The sequence below is a fragment of the Talaromyces marneffei genome, chromosome 8 (assembly GCF_009556855.1).
Source record: "Talaromyces marneffei chromosome 8, complete sequence".
Taxonomy (NCBI): domain Eukaryota; kingdom Fungi; phylum Ascomycota; class Eurotiomycetes; order Eurotiales; family Trichocomaceae; genus Talaromyces; species Talaromyces marneffei.
This window is the reverse complement of record NC_072355.1, coordinates 1,414,954-1,442,172: the sequence shown is the minus strand read 5'-3', so window position 1 is coordinate 1,442,172 and position 27,219 is coordinate 1,414,954. Positions and strand designations below refer to the sequence as shown.

The 27,219-nt window shown below is 47.0% G+C and overlaps 13 protein-coding genes across 13 annotated transcripts; 2 read left to right on the top strand and 11 right to left on the bottom strand.

The window, feature by feature from the left end:
- Nucleotides 1-136: 136 nt before the first annotated feature.
- Nucleotides 137-1,260, bottom strand: EYB26_009874 (uncharacterized protein; the record flags this gene model as incomplete). The annotated part of the gene is made up of 2 exons (XM_054269121.1): nucleotides 137-618; nucleotides 684-1,260. 2 exons carry the CDS (start codon nucleotides 1,258-1,260, stop codon nucleotides 137-139), a joined length of 1,059 nt encoding a protein of 352 aa, XP_054125096.1.
- Nucleotides 1,261-1,944: 684 nt separating this feature from the next.
- Nucleotides 1,945-3,464, bottom strand: EYB26_009873 (uncharacterized protein; the record flags this gene model as incomplete). The annotated part of the gene is made up of 5 exons (XM_054269120.1): nucleotides 1,945-2,598; nucleotides 2,651-3,009; nucleotides 3,059-3,127; nucleotides 3,187-3,261; nucleotides 3,428-3,464. The coding sequence occupies 5 exons, from the start codon at nucleotides 3,462-3,464 to the stop codon at nucleotides 1,945-1,947; spliced, it is 1,194 nt and encodes a 397-aa protein (XP_054125095.1).
- Nucleotides 3,465-4,197: 733 nt separating this feature from the next.
- Nucleotides 4,198-5,745, top strand: EYB26_009872 (uncharacterized protein; the record flags this gene model as incomplete). Its single annotated transcript, XM_054269119.1, has 2 exons — nucleotides 4,198-4,499; nucleotides 4,557-5,745. The coding sequence occupies 2 exons, from the start codon at nucleotides 4,198-4,200 to the stop codon at nucleotides 5,743-5,745; spliced, it is 1,491 nt and encodes a 496-aa protein (XP_054125094.1).
- A 145-nt stretch (nucleotides 5,746-5,890) lies between these two features.
- On the bottom strand, nucleotides 5,891-6,681 carry EYB26_009871 (uncharacterized protein; the record flags this gene model as incomplete). Its single annotated transcript, XM_054269118.1, has 4 exons — nucleotides 5,891-6,008; nucleotides 6,063-6,258; nucleotides 6,359-6,557; nucleotides 6,613-6,681. The coding sequence occupies 4 exons, from the start codon at nucleotides 6,679-6,681 to the stop codon at nucleotides 5,891-5,893; spliced, it is 582 nt and encodes a 193-aa protein (XP_054125093.1).
- Nucleotides 6,682-7,038: 357 nt separating this feature from the next.
- Nucleotides 7,039-8,050, top strand: EYB26_009870 (uncharacterized protein; the record flags this gene model as incomplete). Its single annotated transcript, XM_054269117.1, has 3 exons — nucleotides 7,039-7,386; nucleotides 7,449-7,697; nucleotides 7,772-8,050. 3 exons carry the CDS (start codon nucleotides 7,039-7,041, stop codon nucleotides 8,048-8,050), a joined length of 876 nt encoding a protein of 291 aa, XP_054125092.1.
- A 230-nt stretch (nucleotides 8,051-8,280) lies between these two features.
- Nucleotides 8,281-11,705, bottom strand: EYB26_009869 (uncharacterized protein; the record flags this gene model as incomplete). The annotated part of the gene is made up of 4 exons (XM_054269116.1): nucleotides 8,281-8,920; nucleotides 8,970-10,950; nucleotides 10,998-11,503; nucleotides 11,557-11,705. The coding sequence occupies 4 exons, from the start codon at nucleotides 11,703-11,705 to the stop codon at nucleotides 8,281-8,283; spliced, it is 3,276 nt and encodes a 1,091-aa protein (XP_054125091.1).
- A 755-nt stretch (nucleotides 11,706-12,460) lies between these two features.
- EYB26_009868 (uncharacterized protein) lies at nucleotides 12,461-12,862 on the bottom strand (the record flags this gene model as incomplete). Its single annotated transcript, XM_054269115.1, has 1 exon — nucleotides 12,461-12,862. The coding sequence occupies one exon, from the start codon at nucleotides 12,860-12,862 to the stop codon at nucleotides 12,461-12,463; it is 402 nt and encodes a 133-aa protein (XP_054125090.1).
- A 700-nt stretch (nucleotides 12,863-13,562) lies between these two features.
- On the bottom strand, nucleotides 13,563-13,901 carry EYB26_009867 (uncharacterized protein; the record flags this gene model as incomplete). The annotated part of the gene is made up of 1 exon (XM_054269114.1): nucleotides 13,563-13,901. One exon carries the CDS (start codon nucleotides 13,899-13,901, stop codon nucleotides 13,563-13,565), a length of 339 nt encoding a protein of 112 aa, XP_054125089.1.
- A 1,966-nt stretch (nucleotides 13,902-15,867) lies between these two features.
- EYB26_009866 (uncharacterized protein) lies at nucleotides 15,868-17,250 on the bottom strand (the record flags this gene model as incomplete). Its single annotated transcript, XM_054269113.1, has 1 exon — nucleotides 15,868-17,250. One exon carries the CDS (start codon nucleotides 17,248-17,250, stop codon nucleotides 15,868-15,870), a length of 1,383 nt encoding a protein of 460 aa, XP_054125088.1.
- Nucleotides 17,251-18,060: 810 nt separating this feature from the next.
- EYB26_009865 (uncharacterized protein) lies at nucleotides 18,061-19,397 on the bottom strand (the record flags this gene model as incomplete). The annotated part of the gene is made up of 5 exons (XM_054269112.1): nucleotides 18,061-18,398; nucleotides 18,581-18,994; nucleotides 19,054-19,080; nucleotides 19,137-19,293; nucleotides 19,371-19,397. The coding sequence occupies 5 exons, from the start codon at nucleotides 19,395-19,397 to the stop codon at nucleotides 18,061-18,063; spliced, it is 963 nt and encodes a 320-aa protein (XP_054125087.1).
- An 844-nt stretch (nucleotides 19,398-20,241) lies between these two features.
- Nucleotides 20,242-22,036, bottom strand: EYB26_009864 (uncharacterized protein; the record flags this gene model as incomplete). Its single annotated transcript, XM_054269111.1, has 3 exons — nucleotides 20,242-21,318; nucleotides 21,369-21,919; nucleotides 21,982-22,036. The coding sequence occupies 3 exons, from the start codon at nucleotides 22,034-22,036 to the stop codon at nucleotides 20,242-20,244; spliced, it is 1,683 nt and encodes a 560-aa protein (XP_054125086.1).
- A 733-nt stretch (nucleotides 22,037-22,769) lies between these two features.
- On the bottom strand, nucleotides 22,770-24,417 carry EYB26_009863 (uncharacterized protein; the record flags this gene model as incomplete). Its single annotated transcript, XM_054269110.1, has 2 exons — nucleotides 22,770-23,526; nucleotides 23,579-24,417. 2 exons carry the CDS (start codon nucleotides 24,415-24,417, stop codon nucleotides 22,770-22,772), a joined length of 1,596 nt encoding a protein of 531 aa, XP_054125085.1.
- Nucleotides 24,418-25,472: 1,055 nt separating this feature from the next.
- EYB26_009862 (uncharacterized protein) lies at nucleotides 25,473-27,219 on the bottom strand (the record flags this gene model as incomplete). The annotated part of the gene is made up of 5 exons (XM_054269109.1): nucleotides 25,473-26,020; nucleotides 26,075-26,260; nucleotides 26,315-26,824; nucleotides 26,877-27,078; nucleotides 27,136-27,219. 5 exons carry the CDS (start codon nucleotides 27,217-27,219, stop codon nucleotides 25,473-25,475), a joined length of 1,530 nt encoding a protein of 509 aa, XP_054125084.1.

Genomic DNA, 27,219 nt, shown 5'->3' with positions numbered 1-27,219 from the left:
GTTCATACATGAATTATTTGAAACAATATGATATACATGCATATAGCTAACACCCCAGATCCGCGACGACATTCTCTTTCAAACCTGAAATGAAGATCTCAATAGGTTCCACCTGAATGGAGGGTCTGGATCAACCTCATACCTGCAAATCATCTCCTATCTGTTTCACCAAAGCATTCGCCCGTGACCTCGCTCTGGTATTATATATCGCCCTCCTCTTATTCCGCAATGCACGCGGCTTACAAAATACTTCAAGATTATTCCATACCCACCCAGTCTTGTCCAGATAGTCTTCCAGCGATGCCTTGAACGCCTTGCCATCCGAGTCCTCAGTAATACCGTCAAAGAATGCCTCGACTATGTGACCTTCTTGCTTACGTCTGGGCAGTTGGATGCGTAGGTTTGAGGTGAAGACGAGGTAATCGCTGATTGTGCGGCCGTTTTGGTGAATTTGTTGGAAGATGCGGTCGTACGGGTTTGGAAGAGGCATGGGGCCGGGGACGAGTGATTCGGTCTGGTCAGACACTGTAGACAGGGCGGATAGAACCGCTTGGCTTAGCATGCTATCTGGAGCGTTTGTGATTTCTGCTGCTGGCTCGGGCGATGGTTCTGGGTGATCTGCCTCGACTCATCAGCCGCCTGCTATGGAAAATATATTTCACTGCACACGAAGTACAACTGACCTCTCTTCTTCCCCAAGGACAACCTGACAATGCATTTCGGCCGTGTCTCAATCTGCTCTAATACAGACTCAATCTTTGCCAAATATGCATTACCCTGCCCTGCCTCAGCATCCGCCTGCAGACCGCAATGGCCCCCTTTTTGGGCAATGACACTCGCTATCTCCCCTTTCAACCCAGACACGCTCTTCGACAACTCTGACATCTGAAGCCCCATAGCTCTAAACTCCAGCTTCAGCTGCTTCGTCGCATCTATCGCTGCATTGTCACCACTCAAGAATGCAGTGATTTGCTGACTGATACCCTCGATCCTGGCAGTAAGCTTCGTGCGCACGAGAGTCACCTCATTCTTGAGAGTGTAGTTCTCTGCTTGGAGAGTCTTGACTAGACCATCGAGAGTGGAGAGGTTCTGTTCGTAGGTTTGTGATTTGTCGTTGTAAGAGACGAGCTGGGTGCTCATGTCGTCGATGCGATCTACGAGGTGGACATGTTCGCGGCGGAGTTGGTAGGCCCATAAGAGCGATGTTTTGGATGAGCTACCTGCAGCATCGCTGCGCTCGGATGCTGTGTTGGAGGGCATGGTGATGTATAAGAGAAAAGTGTTGAAAAGGGTCGGTTGTGAGTTGCCTGACTAAGTTGGGGGACTATGAAGCAATACGCGGAAGGAGCGAGGGAGCACCTGCTACCCTACATAAGCTGCTACGTCTACAGGACCAAAGTTAAGAACAGTATGGCATTTACCTCTATCTCTTGCTAACAAGCCGGTATACAACCACCCCGTGTCATTATCGTCATTCGTCCATTCGCCAAATCTGCCTCCTCTGTCTATAGCTCTTTAAACTGAACAAACAGAAAGATCTCGAGGAAGCCGGGGCGACATCGCTCATAACTTCGGCTTACATGGTGTATGCAAAAAACATACCTTATGCAAGAGCAAAGCGTCAGGATACATAGCGGGAAAGAAAAAAGAAAAAATAACGCATCCGTAAATGTCTGAAACACAAAGCATGAAGAGCATAAATGTTCAACGGTATGAAACTGGAAGAAAAAAGGAGATAACAAAGGAAATACGAGACCCTGCCAACACTTATTGTACTATCTTGTGACAACAACGGTTGAACAGAAACATTGCATAGAAAAGCCACTTTTGAAATTTATTTTCCAAAACCAGCTGGATCCAAGCCAAACTGATTAGATGTCCCAAATCATCATTTGTATAATCTGATCGACTCTTCAGGACACTGAAAGAATGACAGAAGGGATTTTAGATGAGGTCAGCAACGTTCATTGGCATCTCCTCGATCTGAGTGTTGTAGAACTGCTCGATTTCACGCATCATACGGACATCGTCGGCGGTGACGAAGTTGATGGCGACACCCTTACGACCGAAACGACCACCACGACCGATACGGTGAATGTAGTTCTCACGGTTGGCGGGCAAGTCGTAGTTGATGACCAAGGAAACCTGCTGAACGTCGATACCACGGGCCAACAAGTCAGTGGCAATCAAGACACGAGAAGAACCGGAACGGAACTCCTTCATGATAACATCACGCTGGGACTGCTCCATATCACCGTGCATGGCGGAGACAGTGAAGTCACGAGCGGTGAGCTTGTCGGTGAGCCAGTCGACCTTGCGGCGAGTGTTGCAGAAGATGACGGCCTGGGTGATGGTGACGGTCTCGTAAAGATCGGAGAGGGTGTCGAGCTTCCACTCTTCCTTCTCAACGGCAATGTAGAACTGCTTGATACCTTCAAGGGTAAGCTCGTCCTTCTTGACGAGGATACGGACGGGGTCGCGCATGAACTTGGTGGTGACCTCAAGGACGTCCTGGGGCATGGTAGCGGAAAGAAGGACGACTTGGGTGGACTGGGGAAGGAGCTGGAAGATGTCGTAGATTTGCTCGGTGAAACCACGCTATACTATGTTAGCTAGAATTCAAGATAAGCTAGAGAGGGTGAAAACCTACAGAAAGCATCTCATCAGCCTCGTCGAGGACGAACATCTTGATGTTGTCGGTGCGGAGCACACGGCGCTGGATCATGTCCTGGACACGACCGGGGGTTCCGACAACAACCTGAGGACCGTCCTGGAGGGCCTTCATGTCCTCACGGACGTTGGTACCACCAATGCAAGCATGGCACTCAATGCTCATGAAGTCACCAATGGCAACAACGACCTTCTGGATTTGCTGGGCCAATTCACGGGTAGGGGCCAAGATAAGAGCCTGGCAGGCCTTGAGGCTGCCGTCGATCTTCTGGAGAGCGGAGATGGAGAAGGTAGCGGTTTTACCAGTACCAGACTGAGCCTGAGCAATGACATCGTTGCCTTTTCCATGTTAGATTTGCGTGCTGAGTACTTGGGGGGAAGAACATACCCTTGATGACAGGCATGATAGCGCGCTGCTGGATAGCAGAAGGACGCTCGAAACCATAAGCGTAGACACCTGCTTGTTGTCAGCCTTCTGTTGCTCGCCACTTGAAGAAGTTTATCGACTGGACTTACCGCGAAGAAGCTCGGGCTTGAGGTTCATGGCATCGAAGGAGTCGGTGACCTCGTCATAGTTAGACTCGATCTGTCCTGTAAGTAGGAAGTGAGTTAGTTGAAGTTCTCATTTTAGATAAAAATCCACGGAAGCATGGCTTTCCAGACGAATATCACGAAGCGCATCCTGTGATATCATCGCCTGAAAAAACGAGGTGCAGCCACTTGATAAATGTTGCAAAAAAAATAAAATAAATCATACCCTCAGGAACCTCCTCCAAGCCGCCTTTAGAAGCCATGATTGCGAAAGTTAAGATGGGTGATCACAGGCTCTGCGCTGCGATCGGTTTGACAGTGGGGTTGCGTTGGCGAGTTCGAAGAAAAAACCACAAACAATCCCGCGGGGATATTGTCGTGGCTAGGACACTGAAAGAGTGGTGGACTTGTGTTAAAAAAAAAACTAGAATCAGGCTCTCGAACAAGAGAGCGCTACAAGATCCTAGAATTTGAGTTGTTGTATTGAAAGTGGTATGTTCGTTGAGAATAACGTGGGGAGAGAAGAAAGAGAAGGAAGAGAAAGGGCAAGCCAAGTAAGTAGTTTTTTTTTTACAGGCCGTGAAATTTTCTATCTTAGCGCGAGGCAACTCCTCCCACCTGCTCCTGCCACTTTCCCACCACGGCCTGGTCGCTCCTTCCCCAACCACAAATCCTTACTGCCAGCGTTTGCCGCTTAAAGTACGATGTCTGATTTGTCAAAATCTTTTAAAGGGCCCGCCACTTGGTACATATAGCACACTTTGATTGGTTCAGTGGTAAGCGCCTCCATGTAAGTATCTTCATCAGAACCAATCAGAGAACGACCTACTTTTTTTTCGGTGACGTTGAAGGCTTTAGTCCTAACTTGGTTTAGTGTCTGATATATGATTGGCTGATGCTTTTCGTCGATGATATTTTGTCTAACATGAAACGATCAGATTGCAACATTGAAAGAAACAGGGCAACCAGAAGATAGGCGACAAGGCAACAATCACCATGACAGCAGCAGAAATTGCTCCTAGGGATGCTCCTCATCAATTCGAGGCTATTGACAATACGAGGACCGGATGGGAAGCAATCCCCTGTCATCCGCTTGGAGTCAAACCCAGCGGCAACGCCTTGGTTGCAACCTCCAATCTTCGTGACTCTATAGGGACGTTCAATATAATTCCGGACGAACTCATTTTGACGTGCCTGGAATATTTGGATTCTGCGAGTTTGTTGAGACTCGGTTGTACGTGTAAAGCACTGTATGCATTCACACGATCTGAAGATTTATGGAAGGCTTTCCTAGTCGAGTAAGGGCTCCTGTGTGAATGCACCTAAAAATCAAGATGTAGACTGACTGGTAATAGGGAGCCTCGTCAGGATTTAGTATGGCAAGGGACGTGGCGTGCTACATATCTAAGATTATCACCATCCCAGATTCCAACAATAGACTGTTCCAACCTCTTCTCTGATGCTCTTCACCGTCCTTTCTACTGTGCTCACATATCGCTGGACCCGTACGTGACGGGCATACCTTCTCAGAACCAGATACCTCGACTTGAAAATCTATCTGCGGCAGATTTTCGAGAGAAATGGACAGACCGGCCGTTTATCTTGACCGAACCAGTCAAAGAATGGCCGGTGTTTCAAAAATGGTCCACAGACGAGCTGCTAGCCAAGTATAGCAGCACAATCTTTCGCGCAGAAGCTGTAGACTGGCTTTTAAAGACATACGTCGACTACATGAGAAACAACTCTGACGAAAGTCCACTGTATCTCTTCGACCGCAGCTTTGTCTCCAAAATGGAGCTGGAGGTCGGTCACCCCTCAGTCGTTCCAAATGCTGCATACTGGCCACCACCATGTTTCGGGGAAGATTTATTCGCTGTTCTCGAATCGGACCGTCCTGATAGTCGATGGCTTATCATAGGACCCGAACGATCAGGAAGTACTTTCCACAAAGACCCCAATGCGACAAGCGCATGGAATGCAGTGCTTCGAGGTTCGAAGTATTGGATTATGTTTCCTTCTTCATCGAAACTACCGCCTCCTCCTGGTGTCTATGTTTCGGAAGACCAGAGTGAGGTGACGTCACCTTTAAGTATTGCTGAATGGCTACTAGGCTTCCATGCAGAGGCAAGACGCACACCTGGATGCCTTGAAGGGATCTGCGCAGAGGGTGAAGTCTTACACGTGCCTTCAGGTTGGTGGCATCTGGTGGTCAACCTTGAGCCGTCAATTGCTATTACACAGAATTTTGTGCCTAGAGGACATCTATCTGCGGCCTTGGACTTTCTACAAAACAAAGCGGATCAAGTATCTGGTTTCCGTAAGAACGTTGATGATCCTTATTCTAGATTTGTCGAGAAAATGAAACTCTCGTATCCAGATCTGCTTGACGAAGCACTGGAAGAATTGGCAAAGCAAAAGGAAGGCAGAAAGAGAAAATGGGATGAAATTGTTCATGCTAATTCTCGGGTCGATGACCCGAGCGGCAAAGCTGAAGAGTTCAGCTTTGGATTTGGTGGAGATGACAGTGATATTGAAGTCCCTTAGTCGACCTATCACACGACATATGATACACAGCGATATGGTCAGCCTTCCATCCAACGACGCCAGAATTTCACGTTCCACTCACGCCGAAGATATTGTTTTCCGTCTTGCGGTTTTCCGGCAAAAATCTACTCCAACATCTTGAAGTTTAATGGCATGCCGCAGATTTCGTTACAGGTGCATCACCACCAAAAACAAGGTACCCGACGAAGGCACCAACAGCCACGGAAATCATCACCCATCCATTATATGTCATGAAAAGAAGCCTACAACATCAGTGACCAGAGTGATATAGTATGTACTCGAACGGAGAAACTCACATGATAAAAAAACTATAAAACACCTGTGCCGCATACAGAGCGGCCATAATCACCCGCCCCCGCCGCTCCAAGACTTGCTTGCTATCTCTGCCTACAAGCAGTGAGTTCGTGAAACGTGCAAGACCTTCTCTTCTGGTATCTTCTTCCGGGAATTCGACGTCACCAGACGTAGTTCGAGGGCCCACGTTCTCAGTGTCTTTAATAGACAATCGAGCTTCAGCATAGGCTGGGGGGGAGGGACAATTTCTGGGAAGGGGAGAAAGAATGAATGGGATTGGGTGTGGTAGTGAACGTACCAACTAATACAGACGAAGAAAACGCCTTCAGACGCTGTGTATGTGATACCTCGTAGAGACGTGTGAAGCTCCGGACAGCCTCGTAACCGGCACAGAGTAGGATGATTGCGAAGAGGGATGCGATAAGCGAGCCGGTGCCTTGGACACGCCATTCAGGGAAGATTATGCACATGTTGTGAGTGGACCAGGTAAATAGCATCTTTTCATTCAAAATATTAGCTTTGGTCTCTCAAGTAGAGTAATTCAGTACGTACGTTTGTAACACAGTGGCCTCCGCCGTGGCCCATGTCCATATCTCCATGGTCCATATGCGAGTGATCCATCTCGTATCGATATCAATCAGCAACAAAGGCGAGGGTAATTCAGTTGGTTGTTCGAAAATGTGTACATACAGCTCTTCGATATGTAACGATCGAGTTGAGACCAGTTGTCCATCTGGTTACAGAGTTGTTTCGGAGTTGTCAGTTGTCGTCACCTGCACGATTGATAACGATTTGACGCAAGCCCAGATGCAAACACGACAAACATCGGATTTGCCCGCGTCTTGCCGCCCTTTTGACTTTGTATCGATCGATCAATCAATCGAATTCTATAACCGTTTGAGCTCGATCGAATCAAAGACGGCTTTTTTTTAAAAAAAAAATCGGATACACTGACGTCAATCAATAATATCCTTCACAATGGCTGACGCCGCACCTACCGCAGCGACTACAACACCTGCACAATCGAATACAGCTCCTACCACTACCACGACGAATACTACCACGAGCACATCAAATACCACAAATCAAGCACAACAAAACGCATCAACACAAAGCACAATGCCCTCAAATACAGCAGGAACTAATAAAATCCCCGGCGCAAACCCTACTGCAGCTTCTTCGACGACCGCAAACGCGAACAGCAGCACTAGCGCCGCAGCGGGCGCGACAGCAAATAACGAGAATCGCGGATTACCATACTACGAAAAACTGCGTCGCGAGTTACGTGATACACTACAAAAGAAGAGACTGATGGATAAAAGCATGGTATTTACCCCCTTATCCTACCCACAAACAGTCTACAGATGCTAATTCTGCCCCCCCCCCAGGCCCAGCTAGAAGAACAAATCTACCGCTTCGAACAATCATACCTCGAAGACACCAGCGCCGGAAACATAATCAAGGGCTTCGACAACTACATCAAGGGATCAAGTAGTTCATCTGGGCTTGGAGGCGGCGGAGGGGGCAGTTTGTCGATTACAGGGTCGACGGGAACAGCAATCACAGGCGGACGACGGAAAACTGGGTTTTCAGAGGTTGATAGGGTGTTTAGTAAGAGTTCGGCTTCGTTTATGAGGGTATGTCTATCCACCTTTCTCTTTTTTTTTTAATGGTTTTGGGGGTGGGTGGCTGACTTGATTTCTTGGGATAGGATTCGCCAGCCCCGTCGTCAGCACACACTACGCCTTCACATGCGCCAACGCCCACATCGTCGCATGGCGGTCCCTCATCAACACTAAACAACGGCGGTAATGGCACAAACACGAAATCCGAAGGCTCAAAAGGAGGATCATCAAAAAACAAAAAGAAAGGTGGTGGATCTGGGTCAGCATCTACGCCGGTGGCTACGAAAGATGAGGATGATTTTGATGCGGATGGGTCGAGTAAGCCGCCTGCGAAGAGATTGAAGATTACTTATGGGCGAGATTGATCGTGCTCTCTTGAGAGGTTTATTTTGTGATTTGCGTTCAAGCAGGGCGTTATGTGCGGGGGTTATACTGTAAGATCATATACGAACAGATGGATGGCGTTCTATACGACTAGACAGACCTATTGGAGGGCTAGATTAATGAGGCAATAATCTGATTCATTGAGATTGTACAAGTATATGCTATCAACTCAAAGCTAACATTGCTTATTTTCAAGATCTGGAAACTCGGCCTATAGCTGCAACCTAAACGTAGCAACCTCAAACGGCCTCAACTCAATATCTACACTCTTCTGTCCCTCGATCGTAGCATCCTTGTGATTTTGAAGAATCGGGAACTCAGCCTCATCATCTTCCAACACATTCGTCTTCCACACTCTCTTGACCGGCAAGGTGGTATGAATCGTTCCACGCGCTTTTCCACCTAGAGACTCGTACAGACGCATTATGATGCTTTGACCGGGTCTCTTTGCAAGTTCACCGCGTGAGACATCCTCGTCATCTTCGCCGCGCTTTACCGTGTCTAAGATCAGAGCCTTGGAACCGGTCATGTGGATTGCGTCGAATGCACCGGTGCTGGCGCTCTTGGTGGTTGCTGAGACAGCGGTTAGAGGCTGGTTGAAGTTGTAACCTGCGCGGATTGTGCGGTGGTCGAGAGGTCCTGAGTGTGGCAGGATGGCATAGCGGATGTGGTGACGGCCCATGTCGGCATGGGCATCGGGTGCCTTGGGTGCTCGCATGAGAGACAATCGCATGACGTTACCGACCGTGGCAAAGCCGTATTTGCAGTCATTGAGAATGGAAACTCCGTAGCCGTATTCGGAGAGGTCGGCCCATTTGTGAGAGCATACTTCAAACTTAGCCATATCCCAGCTGTCGTGTATTAGCAAGCGTGATCACAAGTTGTTTGTGGTAGACGTACCTTGTATTGTAGTGCGTCGGTCGACGAACAATGCCGTACTGAGTCTCATAAGAAGCTTCAGTGTTATGAACATCGACCGGGAACTCAACCTTGAGGAACTTCTTGTTCTCTCGCCATTCAATTTCGCTGTCAAACTCTACGTATGAAGGCTCACTGTTCACGGCGGCCTTCAGGCTAATAGTGGTCTTGATCCAGCTGTGATCGCTGATTTGCGTCTCCGTCACTACGCTTACACAGTGAGGAGAGTTCTCTGCAATAGAAGTCTTGCTGGACTTAAGCTCCTTGCGCGAGTCAAGGTGGAAAACTTCAACGTCCCAAGCCTGCCAGTACAAAGGCTTATCATCAAAGAGAACGAGTTGTCCGGCTTTACCTCCGCGTGAGATGACTTCTCGTTCCGCTTCGACGTCATATAACGAGACGATCACACCATCTTGAATGTCGACCTTCAATTTCTCATTGGTTAGACGGAAGACCCCTGGCCGTAGCTCTTTGACGTTAGCACGTGGTGTTGCTGTTCTGCTGAGCAAAGAAGCATCAATTGCGCCGGTACAACCGCTGACTTGAACGTAGCCGGGTCCCTTGCTTTCGGGAAGTTTCACAACCTCAGATCGTTGCCAAGGCATGGAATTGATGTATTGAACATTCTCGCTAGATTTGGGCTCACTGAACCCAAGAGCGGCGAGAGCTTCCTTCTTGAGCCTATGACCAGTAGCGAAAACTTCAGCGTAAATCTCCTTTGTGTCTTCGTAGCACATGCCGATCGAGCTACCGGGCAAGCAGTCGTGGAACTGACAGAGCAGTACCGATTCCCACATGTTGTCCAAATCTTCCTTGGGATATTTGTAGCTGCTCTTCATTTTGCCAACAGTGGCCAAGGTCGCAAAATATTCAATCTCGCGAAGCAAGAACTCGGCTTTTCTGTTGTTGCGCTTGTTGTTGGACTGAGATGTGTAGGTGCCCCGGTGCAGCTCAAAATATAGTTCACCATACCAAGTTGTAAAGTTTACACCCTTGGCTGCCTTTTCTTGCAACTGATCAAAAAATTCGTCCACGGACGTGTTCATCTTGACACGAGGGAGCAATCCGATCTTGTCAGATAGACCACGGCAGCGACGCAGTTTCTCCAAGTGCTCAAAAGTTGGACCACCACCACCATCACCCTTACCAAAGACTAAGAGTGACGTCTTGTCTTGATCCAAGGACTTGTGTTGGGAGATACTGCGCTTGACGTCACCGAAATGAGCAGATGCGGTGTACGTCTCAGCCGGAGTCATGTGACACAGAACCTGACTGCCATCAAGAGCAACCCAGTTGAAGGTTGTATGAGGGAAGCTATTGATGTTATTCCAGCTCAGCTTCTGAGTGAAGAATCGTTCCATACCAGCGAGCTGACAAAGCTGCGGTAGCTGTGACGAGTATCCAAAGGTATCTGGCAGCCAAAATGTGCGGCATCGTTCACCAAAGTTACTCTCAAACAATCGCTGTCCGTACAGGAATTGTCGCACAAGAGACTCTCCACTAGGCAAATTGGTGTCGTGCTCGACCCAACTGCCACCAATAGGCTGGAAGCGTCCTTTCTTGACGTAGCTCTTCACACGGTCAAACACAGATGGATAGTAAGTTTTCAGCCACTTGTATTGCTGAGCTTGGGAAACTGTAAATCGGTGTTCAGGATAACGGTCCATTAAATCGCACTGGTTCGACCAAGATCTGGCGACCTTGCGCTTCGTCTCTGCAAATGGCCACAGCCAACAGGTGTCAATGTGACAGTGACCAATTGCGTAAACGATAGCCTCTGTGTCGGTATCATATACTTTGTGAGAATCAACCCGATCACCCAGGTATTGCTGAGCAACTTTGCGCGCGTCCTTGATTGCCTGTTTGCTTCCACCACCTGCGATGAAAGTATCCATAATAGAGTTTGCAACCATGAGCGCCTCATGTTGTTCCCAAGAGTCTTGTGGGAACTCCCTTGCAGCATCTACAACAGTCAGCGGCAAGAAGACCAATCACGAGCGCAAGTCTTACCTCCAATAATCCAAAAATCATAGTACAAAGCTCGAGCATCCAAATTGACCGCGACGATCTGAGCTTTGGACAGCGTGAAATAACGGTTGTTGTCTGGAGGTGCTATAGAGTTACCGTTTCCATTTCCAAACATGCCATTGCATGCCATCTCGATGTAAATGACATGCTCTTTACCATCACGAAAGGTTTCCGGAATAATCCATTCAGTACGTTCGCCATCGCCAGTCAAGCCTTGTAACGGATGCCCATGTTCTGTCCAGATCAATCCTTCATTGCCCGCATCCCAGTGAAATTCCAAGCGTTCTTTGTCCAGCAAATCTCGAGGAACCGTCAAATGGATTTTGAACCAGTGTGTGGACCAACTTGGACCAAAAGCATTGCCGATTCTAGTTGGTTTGAATTCATGTGATATCGCTTCTTCGAAGGTTGGCCGCGATAGGTCTGGTGGGGAGTATACGGATAGTTTGACGTGGTCTTGGTCGGATACAATGGCATCGTAATACTTGCTAAGAGGGGTTTAACGGCGGTTAACAATCAAGTATCAATCAAGAAAACATACCTGACAAGCCCATCTTCGCGATAAAGACCCTCGTCAGTGAATTGGCGCAATCTCTCGAGGTAGATACTCCGGATATGCTGGCCCACCGGGCGCTCGACCAGCTTCGGATAAGAGCTGGGAGGAGCTCTGGGGTGAGCTTCTCCACCCATGATAAGACAGATAAGAGGATAGATATGAAGATGAAAACACAGGTAAATCCGAGATGGATTGGATGTGACTGGAGGATCGTAAGTGTTCCAGCAACGGCAACAACAAAAGGAAGGAGAATGATGACAAAGGAAGAGTGAGACAAGGGAGGAGAATCACCGATTATGATATGGTATTGACCAGCCACTTACAAGGTACATACCACATATGCATTCGATGACGATTATTTGCGGGGTAAAGCTAGCAAGAAAGACCAATCACAATACAGTATTTTCTGTTAATTATCGCTTCCGGCTAGTCCCATTACTGCTGGATACGATTTCCATTCTTACAAGCGGAGATGCGGAGTAATATATATTCTCCATCTTGATATATCAGAAGTAACTAGATGACAGATCTGCCTTCTTTGAGGTATCACTTATAAACGATGCAAATCACGCTACTTTCTAGGTTGAGCCCTTCACGCATACCAGCATACCAGTCTACGAGATACCAAAGATGTCCGCAGTCAGTGAAGTTGACGCATCACGTTCATGTACTCCGTACAAACGAAGAATTATAGGGGAATGAAATCAAGTATATATTTTTGGGGTTTCTACTTTCCAGATTATGTATCAAATGCCAGGCTTTTCATGTCCCCTGATAACAGCGTTCCAGTCTTGTCCGAGGAAACAGGGCCTCCGGATGTCGCTTGAGGAATGCTGCATTGAAGACGAAATCCACTTGAGGTCGTAGCAACGGTCCCAAATTAGTACCATCATCGTCCTTGATTCTCGCTCACTCTTTTGGCTGTGCGCTCCCAGGCGCCGTAATTTCCAGGAATTTCCGCTGGTTCTTGCTCTACGACTGGAGGCGGCTCCAGTCCACAAGCTTTCCACATGGCAACCCGCCAGGCCTCGCTTCCATGAATTCTGATATATCCCATAGGATCCCACTCGTCTCCGCTTAGATCGCAGTTGAGAACCTTTCTGCAGATCCTAGTAAAGTTATACCCATGTTCATTGACGTATTTCTTGACTTCTTCTTCGCTCCAGATGATTGCGTCTGTATCCGAGACCATGTCTTGGTTGTGAAGCGCCTCCTCCCATAGTGCTTTTGCCAACCTCATCTTGTCGGTGCGCTTGAGGTTAATGGGCTGTCCTGCTCCCCATAGCATCATCTTGAATATTGGTTGACGAAAATGTGATTAGTTGCAAGCCTTGATTCACTTAATCAAATCGAACTAAGTTGAATACTGAGATTAAAAGGCAGTTACGAGGAAGAATCTCTCCTATTTATGTCTGCTCGAAAGCTCTTCCAGTCACGATATCCGACTCACTGATAATATGTTCTGACTCCATGATGAATGCTCTGAGTCAATGAGAAACATCATCATAGCGTGTGAGATGCGACGATATGACAGTGTTGCAAAATAACATCAGTTGAATGGCATACATAAGTATGTTGTATCGGTCCCTTAAATGCCCATTATAACTATATCCAACGACTGAAGTTTTTTGAAATTAATCCGAGTGTGGGTATAAGTCATATATATATATATACTCATTAGGCAAGTTTAGAAGAGATGGAATGACTCAGTACCTAGGTAAGGAGCGGAACTTGACCTGACGCGGTGCCAGTCTACGCTACGATCTCTAATAAGATTATCGATAATATATGCTATAAAATATTTACTCGGAGGTAGAAGTCAAATCTATAATCTGTATAACTAAGTTGTTCACAGTAAATGAATTCTTAGAGATGGATGTTTGAGGATTAGATTAGGGCTCTCCGGCCTGATAAGGAAATAGAGACATTGTAACTATGTCCCAACGAAGCTTGCCTTAGGCTGATTGAGAGTTGTCGCCTTCCCGCTTCGATTATGCATCGGTAGTAACCTCGTCAGAGGGTGGCTTTACCAATGGAATGTTGCAGCGCTCGCGTATCTCAGAGACAACTTTCTGGAAGGCCCCTTCCCCGTTGTCTCGATCATATCCCCAAGGATTCACAGTATCCCCCATCAAATTGCACTTGATGACACGTCCACAAAAGTAGTCAAAATAACCGCCATCTTTGATAAACCCCCTCCCAGCAGCGTTGACGTCAAACTCTTGGACAACGCCGTTTTCACGGCACCACGCTGCAACTGGGGACTTTTCCCAGAGCCCGCGAAGCAATTCTATCCTGTCGATGCCGGAGACGTCGATTTCGACTGACATATTTGTTGGTAGTTGTTAGGTTGAATAAATGTGAAGAATGATCGAGTCGATTAATGTTTTGAGTTTGAATGATGAATGATGATATTGCCTAGAACTCGGGGGAGGATATGGCTCTTATTTATGGCCACTACAAACTTACGGAATACTTGAATGACTGATTGATAAAAATAAGATGAGGATGCAAAGGAAGCGTGACATATATGTTTGTGAATAAGATAAATGTGGACCATTTCACAAAGAAAGACTCAAGAGCGTACAAAGAATTGTTCGTCCGTTGACATTAGTCATTATTACTCGAGGGTGTTGGATGATTCAAGTGGCCGAGTCATTGATGACTCTTTGCAAGCAACTACATAGTTGAGTCCAAAGAGCGTACTTTTTCAGGATCGGGTGGCCACCGAGTGTACTATGAAATGTCTAGTCATATAATATTTATTGTTGAATGGATTGCTGTCTTGCTCAAGGCATGTATCATGACGAACTCGATGACTATAGTCATCCTGGTAGAAACGGTGGACAATGCCTGAGATTCGCGTCTGGTTAGAAGTCGCAGGAATGGAAAGTAGTTTGGAATGCAAGCTCTAAAACAGTAAGTATCCAGTGTGCGGTGATATCCTTGACGGGTATCTATTCCTTCCACGTATGTCGAGAAAGTCGTTCAACTTACTGGTAATGCGCACATTTCTGAAGCATCGCATCCACGTCTATCAACTGATTGCAAGCTGTCGATTAGAGAGCGTCTTGGCCCTGTTGTTTTTCTTGCAAGAGCATCAAGGCAAAGGTCTAGAAACGGCTCACAGCTGTGACTGACTATTAATTCCACTCATCTATTCTTTCGCAGCTCGTTATTTGGAACAGATATGTAGAGTTCCAGTGGATAAAAGCTCCTCTCTCTAGATGTACTCTGTAAATGTATATGGTACTTCGCCTAATTGGTATTCTCAACACTGGCATTATATTCTTAATTACTTACATTACATGTACAATTTACTTTCAATACTGACTATACACATACTACATAGTGGTCAAGGAAGAAGAATGTTTGTTCAATTTGATGATCCATCCAGGCCAGCTGAATATGGTGTTAGGGCAACTGCTCATTCTGGTGCTCACAATTGGCAGGCCATCCAGTTATCTACTCAAGCTCTGCAAAATTGAATTACATAAAAGGAAAATTAGTTAGTTAGTTAGTTAACTAGTTAGTTAACATAACTTAAGTCAACATTATTCCAATGCCCAAAGCAGCCCATGAATACTCTGGAATCCGATGGCGATGATTCCAACTTACTAGTAGGTCTAGTATGCGGATCCTTTTCGTTTAGTGGAGTGTGATACTTTTCTCAAAAAAAGATGTACCTGATTTCTGGAGCAGAAAAACAAAATCCAATCAGATTACAGAGTTTATACACATACTCCATAGGTTACATGTCGAAGAAACTAATATTCTCCCCTGACTCAGTGTCAGTAAACTACTCTGTAGCATCTAGGTATGTATCCTGATACCTGATAAAGCGTACGGAGTACGCACACATCGAGTACATATCGCTAGTGCACGCCACACAGCAAGGACTCGTTTATCAATACGATAATTTTTTGTTTTTCCGATGGCCTGACGTCCGAGACACTTCAATAGAGTTTCGGAAGATTTTGTGACATTTCGACACAGTGAAGGAAGGGAGGGGGGAAATGTGATCTGTCACTCCGTTCGAGCTATGACCTCAGACGAAGAATTAGAGCGATTGGATATGTAAGTTGTCTTGAGACAAGGGGAAACAACACATTCAAGAAGGCTCTTGAACCAAATAATACTCCCTACAGTGCTATTCCATAGGATTATGTATATTGCGGAGAGTATGGTAGATGAAATGAATGCATAAATTGAACATGCAACAGAAGAGAACGCATCAATATCATCATATATGGAAAATATAACTGCCCCTCCCAGCAGAATAGTAGAGCCAACAACTCAAATCCACTGATGAAAAGACCCATCAGGGTACTGATCAATCGGCCCTACAAGACGAATCTGCTTCTTAATCTCTGCCCTTCTGCGCGCAGCCTGCACATCCGCAATCTTCTGCTTTGCGCCGTCGTAGGCAGCTGCAACAAATACCATAGTACTTTTTGTTTTGTCTTTGCTTTTGGTGCGAATGTGTCTGGCGTAATCGGGGATGGATATCACTGATACATCCCCTCTTTCTGCAGTTGGTGGTGATGACACATGAAACTGGGTTTGGATAGATAGGGTTGGTTTTTTAGTTACCACTCGGACTACTGGTAGGGATTCGTTTGCAGATGATATGTCAACAGAGTCGTTGCTAGTGTGTTGTCCGAGTCCGGATGCAGGGGAAGTAGGCTGGCTGCAGCTTCGAGACCTTGTCGTTGCCGCTGCCGATAGCCTGGTCCCTACATGAGAGACGCTGTTGAGGACAGCTGTTGAGGTTGTTTTCCATGGTGCTATGGACTCTTCTTCGAGTTCGGAGCGTGTAGTAACGATCCATGGCGACATGTCTCGCATGCGTTGTCGAACGTTGGCAAAACTGGGTTTTGATGTATTCGGGCTTTCGACCAATTCGATTGCGTTGTTGACCAGAGTTTTGTCGGAATCTTTGGATGACGAATATGAGGAGCCATTGCGGGATAATCGAGTCATCTCTCGCGTAATTTCTTCTTCCTCTTCTTTCTCGTCGAGAGACATCATTCGTAATCGTAATCTTGAGGTCTTGGCCACTACCGTATGTTGTATATGACTAGCAACCGGCTTGAGATCGATACCAAACAGCTGTCCCTGAGACAGCTGCTGTCTGCTAAATCCCTTTGCAAGCCGTGGTCGACCTCTTCTCGGTGATTTTGTAGTGGTAGGCAATGAAGCATCACGCCTAGCAGCCTGGGGTCCCAACTCAGGAAAGATTTCCCACTTCTTCTCCCGGAAATAATGATTCGCCCTCGCTAAATGCATCCCACCACCGTGCTGCTCTTCTGTCAAAAAGGCATTGAACCAGATTGAGGATCTATCACTTGCACGCGTATTTAGCGAGTTTCGATGAGCCACTTTTTGTTGGCGGTAGAAGCGTGTTGATGCTGTGTCCGAGTCGATGTCGAATTTTGATCGTTTGCTTCCTAACACCAGATGATCGTCGTGGTCCAGGGGTTTCTCGGTGTAATCATTAATGTCAATAGTAGCTTCAGTGCTGCAGGTGCTGGATGTTCGATCCGGGAGCTTGGGTAAGGGCTTGTCGAGCCGGGCTGGATGCAAATATCTTGGAGGAGGGACGCCAATTTCTAGACCTTCTAGGGATGTGGACACCAGTACTGGCGCAGACTTGTTACATATTGTCCGTGAATCCATGTCGACAGGCCTTACTTCTCTAGTCAGGCAGGAAGTATCAAGCATAAGAAAGTGGCCTTGATCAAGTGACCTTGATCTTACTACCTCAGCCGCACAGCAGTAAGGGAGAACCAGTAAAGCCCAAGAATCTTCACAAAATCTGGCTCCGATCCGATCTTTATATCAGATCATCTTTCGTCCTGTAGGACTTAATACAAGACCATGCTGTGTACCGTCAACAAAGACATGGATCGACAATACGTAGCCATAGCGAGACAAGAATCCTACTAGTTAACTGCTGTGTGTATCAAGGGTAATTTTAGCCAGGGATTCAAGACGCCCCCACACAGACAATCAATTGACCCATGACATGCATAGATAGTACCGAGTATACTACGCATAGTATCAGGCTAACATCTGATGTCTCTTGTCATCATTGTTGTGGTGGCGCTCATCAATGAACGTTATTTGTTTCTTGTTGTAGAGCCGAATGAAGGTGGGACAAGGCCGGCCGGTGATGCATAACATGCATGCATGCAAGGGGTAAAAAGGAATAGAACAACGTGACCGACCAAAGAGAGCTGCTTCTCAGATCGAGGAACAAGAGATAATCTGCATTCTGCAGGATATTCTTCTCTGGAATGTTGGTTATGCAGGTTCCATTTCCTCTTCAGACTCTCTTACTCTTCTAAACTCTAGTGTGGAGTGGCCGGTCTTTTTGGCCTCTATTAAGGGGGGCGAGAGGAGGAGAAACCGGGACTCGGATCATGTTCATGTTTCTCTGTTTAATATCTATTCTTATCATCTGATTGTTACGCACCGTGCATGTAATCAAGAAAGTTTCGCAGCCTTCTGCATCGTCTCCCGAGTGAGTTCATCTCCAGGCCTCCTAACCGCACCTAGCCTCCCAATCCTTCTCAACTTTGAAATGATCTCCTCATCCCCAAAATGACTATTATGCTCAAATTCCGGTTCTTGATTGTACGCCAAGCGAGCTGCATCTACTAGGATCCGGGCTGTCATACCCCAGACCTTGTAGCGAGATAGTTCGCCGGATCGTTCACGCTCTTCTAGTTTTGTGATGGCGACATCTTGCAGCCTTTTTGATTTGCGTCTGGGTCTGGGTTTGGTGACACTTTTCTCTGATATGGGAATGTAGAAGTGATGCACTGTTGACCTTCTGTTAGTTTCAGTAGATCGTAAAACAGCATTGAGCGGAGGATATAATAAGCCACAACCAAAGGAAAGACAGAAAATAAATAAAAAATAGCGGGGGAGCCAAAAAAAAAGGCGGACACCGATTCTTCAACGTTCGCATTCGTATTGAACTTGCACATGGCCATATACATACTTCTCCAATCAGATTCATGCCACGTTGTCCATGAACCCTGATACCAATTCCCTGGCTGTTTCCCCTCAACATCATCATCCTCTTCTCTACTAGTGGAAGGAAACTCAACCTCCTTCCTCAAAAAATCATGAAACCTCGCCGTGAACACAGCCGCAACTTCCTTGGCATCCAGCCTCGGAATCAGCCCTGTCTCCGGATCAGCTGTTTGCTTAGTCGTTTCATCATACGAATGCAAGAATGCGACGCAAGGTCTGACGACAAGCTCATTTCGTGCTAAACTGGCGGGTAGTTCGCAAAGATGCTCTACTTTGAATGGCGGGAATAAGGGTTCGCCTATGTTGGGCAGGCCGATTTCTTCGGATGCTTCGCGTCGGGCTGTTTGGAAGGCTGTTTCATGGTTTGTATCTGCTTTGCCTATATCATAGAGTTCTCAGATCCACTGGCAGTAAATCATTGCGATTGGGTAGAACTACCTCCTGGGAATGCAGCGTGGCCGGCAACTAGATACGTTAATGAGTAGGACGACTAGGTCAATAGATGGAAGAGACATGCATACAAGAACTCAGAGTCTTTGCTCTAATAGTCAGGACCGTCTTTAGGTCTCCATTCAGATCAGCATAAAGCAGAATCAGCACCGCTGCCCGCCGACTCAGAGGTACTGAATTATAATTGCTAGGAGGAGGCTTGTATGCGCGTAATCTTGCGATTGCTTTCTATGGAGATATTAGCTATTGCCATTTATCTCAAAAGCCCACAGCTAAATTGCTATCTTCAACAGAGATGTACATACCGCTGACTCCGGCGATAACGGCGACATTTCGGTACTGCCAACAGCCGCATACGCCGTGTATGATAATGCCCTCGATACCAGAGAACCGGCTCTGTTGATTTTCAATAGCGATATAGAATTGCTAGCGTTGAGAAGTCTAGAGCACATGCATGACCTGCGCATTTATATTTTCTTGATTGGTTTTCCCTCGTTTCCAGAAAATACCTAGGTTAAAATGACGTGGATGGATCGATGCATGGATTGTTTTCTCGGGGATGTTGCAGCGACACCTTGATGCTGATATTGGGGGTAATTTAGTAAGTTGCGAGGATTGCCGGGTATTAGTTAAAACAATCGTTCTCATTGATTGGGTCGTTATTAGTCATTTTTCTCCTTCGAAGTTGTGATAGTCGAGGCTGTGATAGTCGAGGTTGAAATGGTAGTGACGTTACCGATTGCGCCGAGGTAGAAGATTTAAGATGCAACCGACGTGGGGACAAAGTTAGGCTAAGAACATATCAACTTCTTTTCAGGTTACTATTCGACATTACAACGTGCAATACACTAATTGAATGATATTTTTCTTTATCGCTATATTGACAAGCAAAAGCAGAGGCTCTATCATCATACACACTTATCTTTCCGGGTACGCCACTAACCGCTGGTCCATCGACTCATCTATACCAACCATTGTTCCTATCCAACCCCCGACAATAAGTGAAGTAATATAAAATAGTAAAGACATGTGAGGGAAAATGAATGTACAAGTATGTGTATGACGACAAGCAGTCTATAATATTAGAATTTTCATAATTTGGGTGTGCTGGATAGGAGAGGGAATATATGTTGCGAATGAAAATATGAATCGGAGATTTTGTTGTTATACAAGGACTTAATCCTTCTTCTCAGCAGACGTCGCAGCATCCTTCTTCTCTGCTTGAGTATCCTGTCTTTCAGCGTTGGCCTGGTCGGCCTCAGCTTCATTGGCCTCAGCAGCCTGCTGTGTAGTCGCATCCGACGCCTCGATCTTCGGATGATCTTCCTTATCATCGATATTCTCCGTATCCTTTGGTGCCGCGACGCCTTTGCCTTCTTGCTCTGTGTTTTGAGTGTTTTCTTCTTCAATCAATTCTTGTTGCTCCTTGATGACTTCGAGACGTTGTCGGTTGGTAGCTGCGCCCTCGGCGTTGTGGACTTCAAGCTCGATTTCATGGAAGAGTTCTTCAGGGATACTAGACAACACAGAGCGGAGGGCGTCGATTTGAGAGGATAGTTCTGGGTCCTTGGATTGAGTGGCGTATTGGTATGCGTTACTCAAAACGAGCATGGTTGAGGGGACGCCTTGCTTGAGACGGAGGTCTAGCCACATGGAGAGATCGTCTCGGAGACGTCCGGGGGATACACCATGTGTACGCAGACCGCGCGACGCGCAAGCTATCTGCAACTCGGGCACTGAGAGAGAATCCACGCCCTCATATGAAATTGCTCGGTCATCTCGCTTAATCTGGCGCATTCGGTGACGAATAGTGTATCGCAACATAGCATCTGTACCGAATGAGTTCAGATTCATATATTTGCACATACCGACCAATTGTGGCCGAGACAAGTTATCCAATGTCAAGTCATCCTTGAAAATCTTAATCACTTTGATAACATCTGCATCGGATGGTGATTCACCAGTTGAACGGAGTTTCTTGAAGAATTCGGTGAATTCTTCCTTCTTTGCGGTTTCCGCACTCAATGGTAGACCGGTCTCCTTCAAAGTGTCCTTCAGGAAGGCAGAAACCTCCTTTCGGGTACCCCGAAGAGTTTCCGCCTTCTTGTCTCGCGACTTTTGTCCTTCGTAAGTGCTAGGAAGCATGTTGGGGAAGATCCGGAGAGCAATAGGAAGTAACAGTTCAGCAAAGGGGACGATCACAAATACGGAGAATGGCACCAAACGTGCTAAATCCTTGACTGTACGTTGTAACTAAAATTCTCGTCAGTATAGCCCTCAGAAATAGCAAGAAAGAAGCATACCTGTCTGTTCTCACGACGACTCAACTCATACCCTGCAGCCATCTTCATCGCCAATTTGACACTGATGCGTACTTCGGTGGCAAGCAACTTTGTTCCATCCCAATAATGCTGAATCTCATGCTTGATCTTCTGTCCAAGGGTCATCTTCTTCTCCTCCTTTTTCTCCACGGCTCGCTTCTCCGGCTCCACCGTCAACTTCTTACTGTCAGTAACAACAGTCTCTGGTGATGTAGCTTTCGGTTGGGGTTCCCCCGACATCGTCGTCTTACTTCCAGCAACATTTTTGGTCACTGCTCCTTGATCCGCTGCCGTCCGCGATTCCGCCGTCGAAGAAGAGAGCGGCTGCCTAGCCTGGTTGGCATCGAAGCCCGGAGGCGGTAATGGTGTGCCTCCGGAGCTGTGACTAGAAGATGCGGAAGTCTCAGTAGCATACGTGCGTTGATTGGGGATCAAGACAGCCAATGCGTTCAAGTGCGTGGGAAATGCTCGTCGGTTGCGTTGGGCTTGTGCGAGAGATCGTGCTGCGAGGATACTGGGGAAATTTCCCGGTGCTGAGATGCTGGGTTAGCATTTTGTTCAAATAAACGAGGTCAGAATAGAGAAGAAAACGTACAGATACCATATACACGCCTCGTCGAGACCGCATTGGAGAGCCTTGCGGTTCTCATGATGACGGAGCTTTTGAGGAAAGAAATAATTTCAGTCGAACCGGGCTCGCACTTGCGAGCAAAGAGAATTTTAACGGCGAACAACTGCTTCAAATAAGGGCGTACTTCTTCCGAGTCCACAAATTAACTTATGCCCTTGATAAAAATCTGGTAACAAAGTGATTGTTGATGTTTGTTGAATAAGTCAACCTTTGGGTGTCGAGATGACTTTCCATGTACAACTCCGGAGTCCGGAGACACATAGTTGCGGGCACGTGATATGCCGGCTTCGGCGATAATTTCTTCTAAGATCTCGGAGTTAGGGACTAGATCTGATTGACTACTTCCGTGCTACAAACGTAGTGTCTATACGTAAATCAATCGAGCATTCTACTCTATAGATATAAGACGAGATTAACGTATTTATCGCATTCTGATGTACAATCATGTCTCTAGACACGACACCGAAACAAACGTACTAAAGACCGGGGTATAAACGACCGTAACGCACATAAATGGGCATATTAATAAGGATGGAAAGCAAATGGCGCGTCAAAAGGTATCAACAACTCAGCCTTGCATAGGTGGTATCATCAACAAATTCATAAATTCATAACATGATGAGATTGTGTGTAGGAAGAAGCGATAATTTAGAGACAATCTTGTAAGGAGTGTAAGAGTAAATAAATGATCAGACGGGGAGATATTATGTAGGTAATGTATATATCAGATCTCATCACATCAGAGTATGAGATTAAGCGGCTGTCCGGTTTCGCAAAGCAGATGCGGCGTCTGGCGCACGAGGCTGGGCACCAGTAGTATCAGACAGGGCATCAAGAGTCGGAAGACGCTCGAGACTAGACTTGTCTAATTCCTCGCCGGGTGTTGTAGCCAGGTCATTAAGTAACCGGGAGCCTGGATCGGTAGCAAGACCGGGTGCAAGAAGTGGACTTGTGGCATAGTCTGGACTGGCTTGCCATTTGGCGACATCTTTTTTCAGCTGTTCCAATTCCTTCTGGAACCGCTTCCCAAAGACATCTATGTAATAAGTTGCGCCGTTGTGGATACTCCAGACGAACACGACGAGCATGAAAATAGAGCTAGCCCAGCGGTACCAGAACCATAGGGGGCATGGAATCATGGTCAATAGCGCGTAGACATATTGTATCATCATGAATGCTGGTTCCTGAAGAATGTTGGGAAGACTGAGCACAAATTTACCGATCCATGTCTTGGCATATGAACGTCGAAGCCAAGTAAAACTGGTTGGTCGACCGGCCGCAATCTTGTCTGCACGACGAACGGTGATCCAACGGTGGTAAGATAATTGCCAGATCGCATATGGGATAGAAGCCCAGAGCATCATTGCCAATAGACTGAAATGTTCAGGTGCGCCAGGCTGACTGAACTTGACATCCCATACGGCTGGAAACCTTTCCTTCAGCATCTCAGGAGGTGTCAAATGCACAATACAATGGAAAGCGGCTGGTGGCATGATATGGATAAAGACACTTGCCAGAGCATTAGCGAATGAAAACCAGAAACAAGATGTAAAGATCTTACCTGACAACCTTATCCATACTGTGAAATACCAAAGAGTTACGCCACATAGCGATAGCGACCGCATTGTTTCCGTAAGCCAGGCAATACGTACCGATCAGGAGTCGCTTCGACTTCGGGAAAACCCAGATGCTCAACATGGATAGGAAATTAACAAAGTAACACAAATCGGCCAAAAAGTAGTGGTAACCTCGCTTATGGTAGGAGTACAAGCGAATAGGCATGAAATAGACAAGCTGAGCAGTGTACCACCAATAAAATCTCTCCGGTGCGGCTCCCATAAGGTATCCACTGATGAAGATGTTCATCACACCGGCAATGAAGGATATTTTCTCACGTAAGGTTACTGTTGCTACCTTGTTCCATTGTTTCGTCAACCGATCGACTGAATCCCGCATACGAACTTTGTACTTGTCCAACTGCTCATCAGCAGTTGGGACTCTTTTCCTCCATTCATCCACGACGCGATCTTTGGCAAGACCAGAAACAGACTTGAGTTTTTCGCGCTGACGACGCACTCGATCTCGCTGTATGTTCAGCGCCTGATTCCATTTCTCCAACTTCTGTGACAATGAAAATGTATCGAACAGTTCGGAGAAGCTCAGCTTGTCCAACGGCGGAAACGTATCCCAGTCCTCCTGGTATGAGCTGCTGTTTGAGAACGAAGGATTTCTAGACAGCCTTCCGGGAGTAGATGTAGGCGAAATCGAACCATCGGCAGGCGCTGATGAAAGCCCATCTGCATCGGCAGCGGCGAGGTCTGGAGAGAGAGGAGCCATGGCTTCTTCTTCGGGTAAAGTTGGGGCGGACTTGCTCCGCGAAAGCGAATTTGAATCAGTCATCGCGGCCTCTTTCTGTTGAAAATCTAGTAGTGTGTGAGTGCTCCGTGCGTGGATTATATAGGGACGACTAATGAAGCGGCTCAAGGTCAGCATGGTCTCGTGATACCGCGGACTTGTCCGACGACTCGCGTGTCCTTCCAAGTGAGTAACAAAATATCTCCGAAGCTATCAGCTTGCAGGAAATGACCCGCGTGATGTGATGCAGCTACACCTTATACCACAACTCACAAAACGAAGAGAAACGCGCAGGTCGTGGACTCCAGGTTGAGCGGTGAATTTGTATTGAAGACAGAGATAGGCAGTCACTTACTAGAGGATAAGAAGCCACGAGGCCAGTAAGGTCAAGTGACCCTGAGTAGATGCTGACCGGCCGTTTTCGTGTGCCGAGCAGCCTCAAGATAAGAAGACGTGATGCTCTCGGCAGAGTCGAGATTGTGTTTGGATGGCGAATGGCTCGTACCTTGGAACTTTGGAAGGGGTTCAGCAATGACATACCAAGCTCTTTTCTCGTGCCTGGTTTTGCGTCTCTTATTGGTTGGGCTGTTGATAGAGCCCCGCTTATGGTTTATATGTGGTTAGCTCGTATTTTCTTGGTGCCTTGTGAATGCCTTGCGGCCTCAGGCGGCATACTGACGCTACACTGTACATAAGAGGATCACAATGATTGGAATGGATATGGTCTGTTGTTCTGCTGTGACCGAAATGGTGACTTCTCCCAGTCCTATCTACATCGTTGATGTCAAGGGACTTTTTCACAGCCGCCTCCACTTCCCCCTATTTGTTTGCAAATACAGCACTTTTATCAAACCGCCAACTGTAAACCAGAACAAAATCCAATCAAACACTTTTGCTCACAGAGTAACCAATAAAGAAATATACCCGAAAATAGATCGTAACCACACGTATGGTGAGTCGCTAAAGTGCCGAAATCTATACTATGTCCATTGAAATGTAGCCAAGGCACAAGATGAATTAACATTAAGAGGGATAAACGGAGTCTCCCGGGGAATGATAAGGACTTTTGTAAACTGTAGAATCGTGTCGAAGAAAGTACATCAGTAGGGGGACTGATAAGAAGGCGCAGACGCATGCAGTGTTGGGTTCCACAAGACAGATGTTGTGACAGGCACGGATGGAAGCAAGGTCTGGTTGAGGTAGGTTGAAAAAGACGGACGGTGGTTCTGGGGGGACAGGTCGATTGAGTGAGGAGATGTCTCCGGTGAGATGACGCTAGATGCGGTGCTGCTGTTGTAGTCTCGCGGGCTGTACTGGATGTTGCTGTCAAAGGAGCTGGCGCGAGTTGATGAGGGAGCACCAGGAAGAGAAGGAGCATTGGAGTAAGGCAGGCTGAACGACTGCGAGCGCTCCGGCATCAGGTGATCGTAAGTGACTGCTGTTGTTGTCCCGTCGCTCCTGCCGTCTGACGCCGGTTCTTGACCTCGCACCCTCTCCATCGTCAGAGAATCCATTCCCCATGGAGAACCACCACCATCACCAACCTCGCTCTTTCGGATTTGCGAGTCTGGCGTGCTGGAGCCATCGCTTGTTTCGAATTCAGGTCCAACTAGACTGACTTGAGAGATCGGGATCAAGACGTCACCAGCTGCGAAACAGTCAGTCTCGAGAGCATTGCGAAGGAGCTTGGCAGAATACTCACATATTTCACCCCTTAGGTACCGCTCTTCCATGTGTCGGACGCTGTATACCTCGTCGAGAATCTGGAGCCTCTCAGGAGGGCTGATAGACCGACGCACATCTTGGCCGGCATCGCGAAGTTTTTCTGCTGTGACATCATGACTTTCGCCAAGCTCTCGAAGAATATGAATGAGAAGTTGAATACGCTCTGGATCCTTGTCAGTAACTTGTCCATCGTATCTCAACTGTTTGCAAATCGTACCTGGCTTGAGGAGATGGTCTGGTTCTTTGTGTGTGACACCGACAGGCCACCAAGGCGGTTTGGTCATTTCCGGATCAGCGCGCCTCTCGCCTCCAGGGCTAGAAGACGCCCGTCGCCCATTGTATGGATAGTTGACCTGTTTGCGTGGCTCAACAAGCTTGATAAACGCCTTGGCAATGACTCTGCAGTTCAGTTGTTGAAACGAATCAAATGCCTTTTCATAGTACTTCTTCAAGCGGGCTTCATCATCAACTCGAATAACACATGCCGAAGAGGACGGTAAAGTCATAGCATTGTAGTCAAAGTCGGGGGTCATTGAGCCTGCCATTCGGAGGTCTCGGCGTCTTCCGTTTCGTCTGTGCCGTCTGCTTTGGTCAAATTGCCAATCGCAGGGAATTAGAGGTGCAGGACTCGCACTCATGGGACTCCAACTACCTTTTTGTCGTGGCCTTCCGGGAATATGTGAATACCCTCCTCTACCACGCTCAGATCGTATCGGCCCCGATGTAACTGCCCCTATGTAAGTGGAGGTCCGCCATGTTTCGTTGATATCACTACTGACCAGGTAAGCTTGCAAGTGTCGAAGACCGTGGAGACACTAACTCTGCAAATCTCTCTTGTATATCCGGTGTGAATATAGCTTTTCCTGGGTCTGCAATGGACGATGAGCTCTCAAAAGCAATTTGGCCGTCTTGGTTGCTGTAGATCATAGCGAAGTGTGGGTAATGGACGCCAACTACTCCTGGTGTGTTTGAGTGACCGTGCTGTTTATGAAAACTTGATTAGCCAACATCAGCGCGAGTCTCAGGACGAGAACGAACCACAGCTGTCTGGTGAGACGAGATGCTGTTGTACGGAATCAATGTGCAGTTTTGTTCTGTGCTCAAGCTATGAGACTCGTCCAT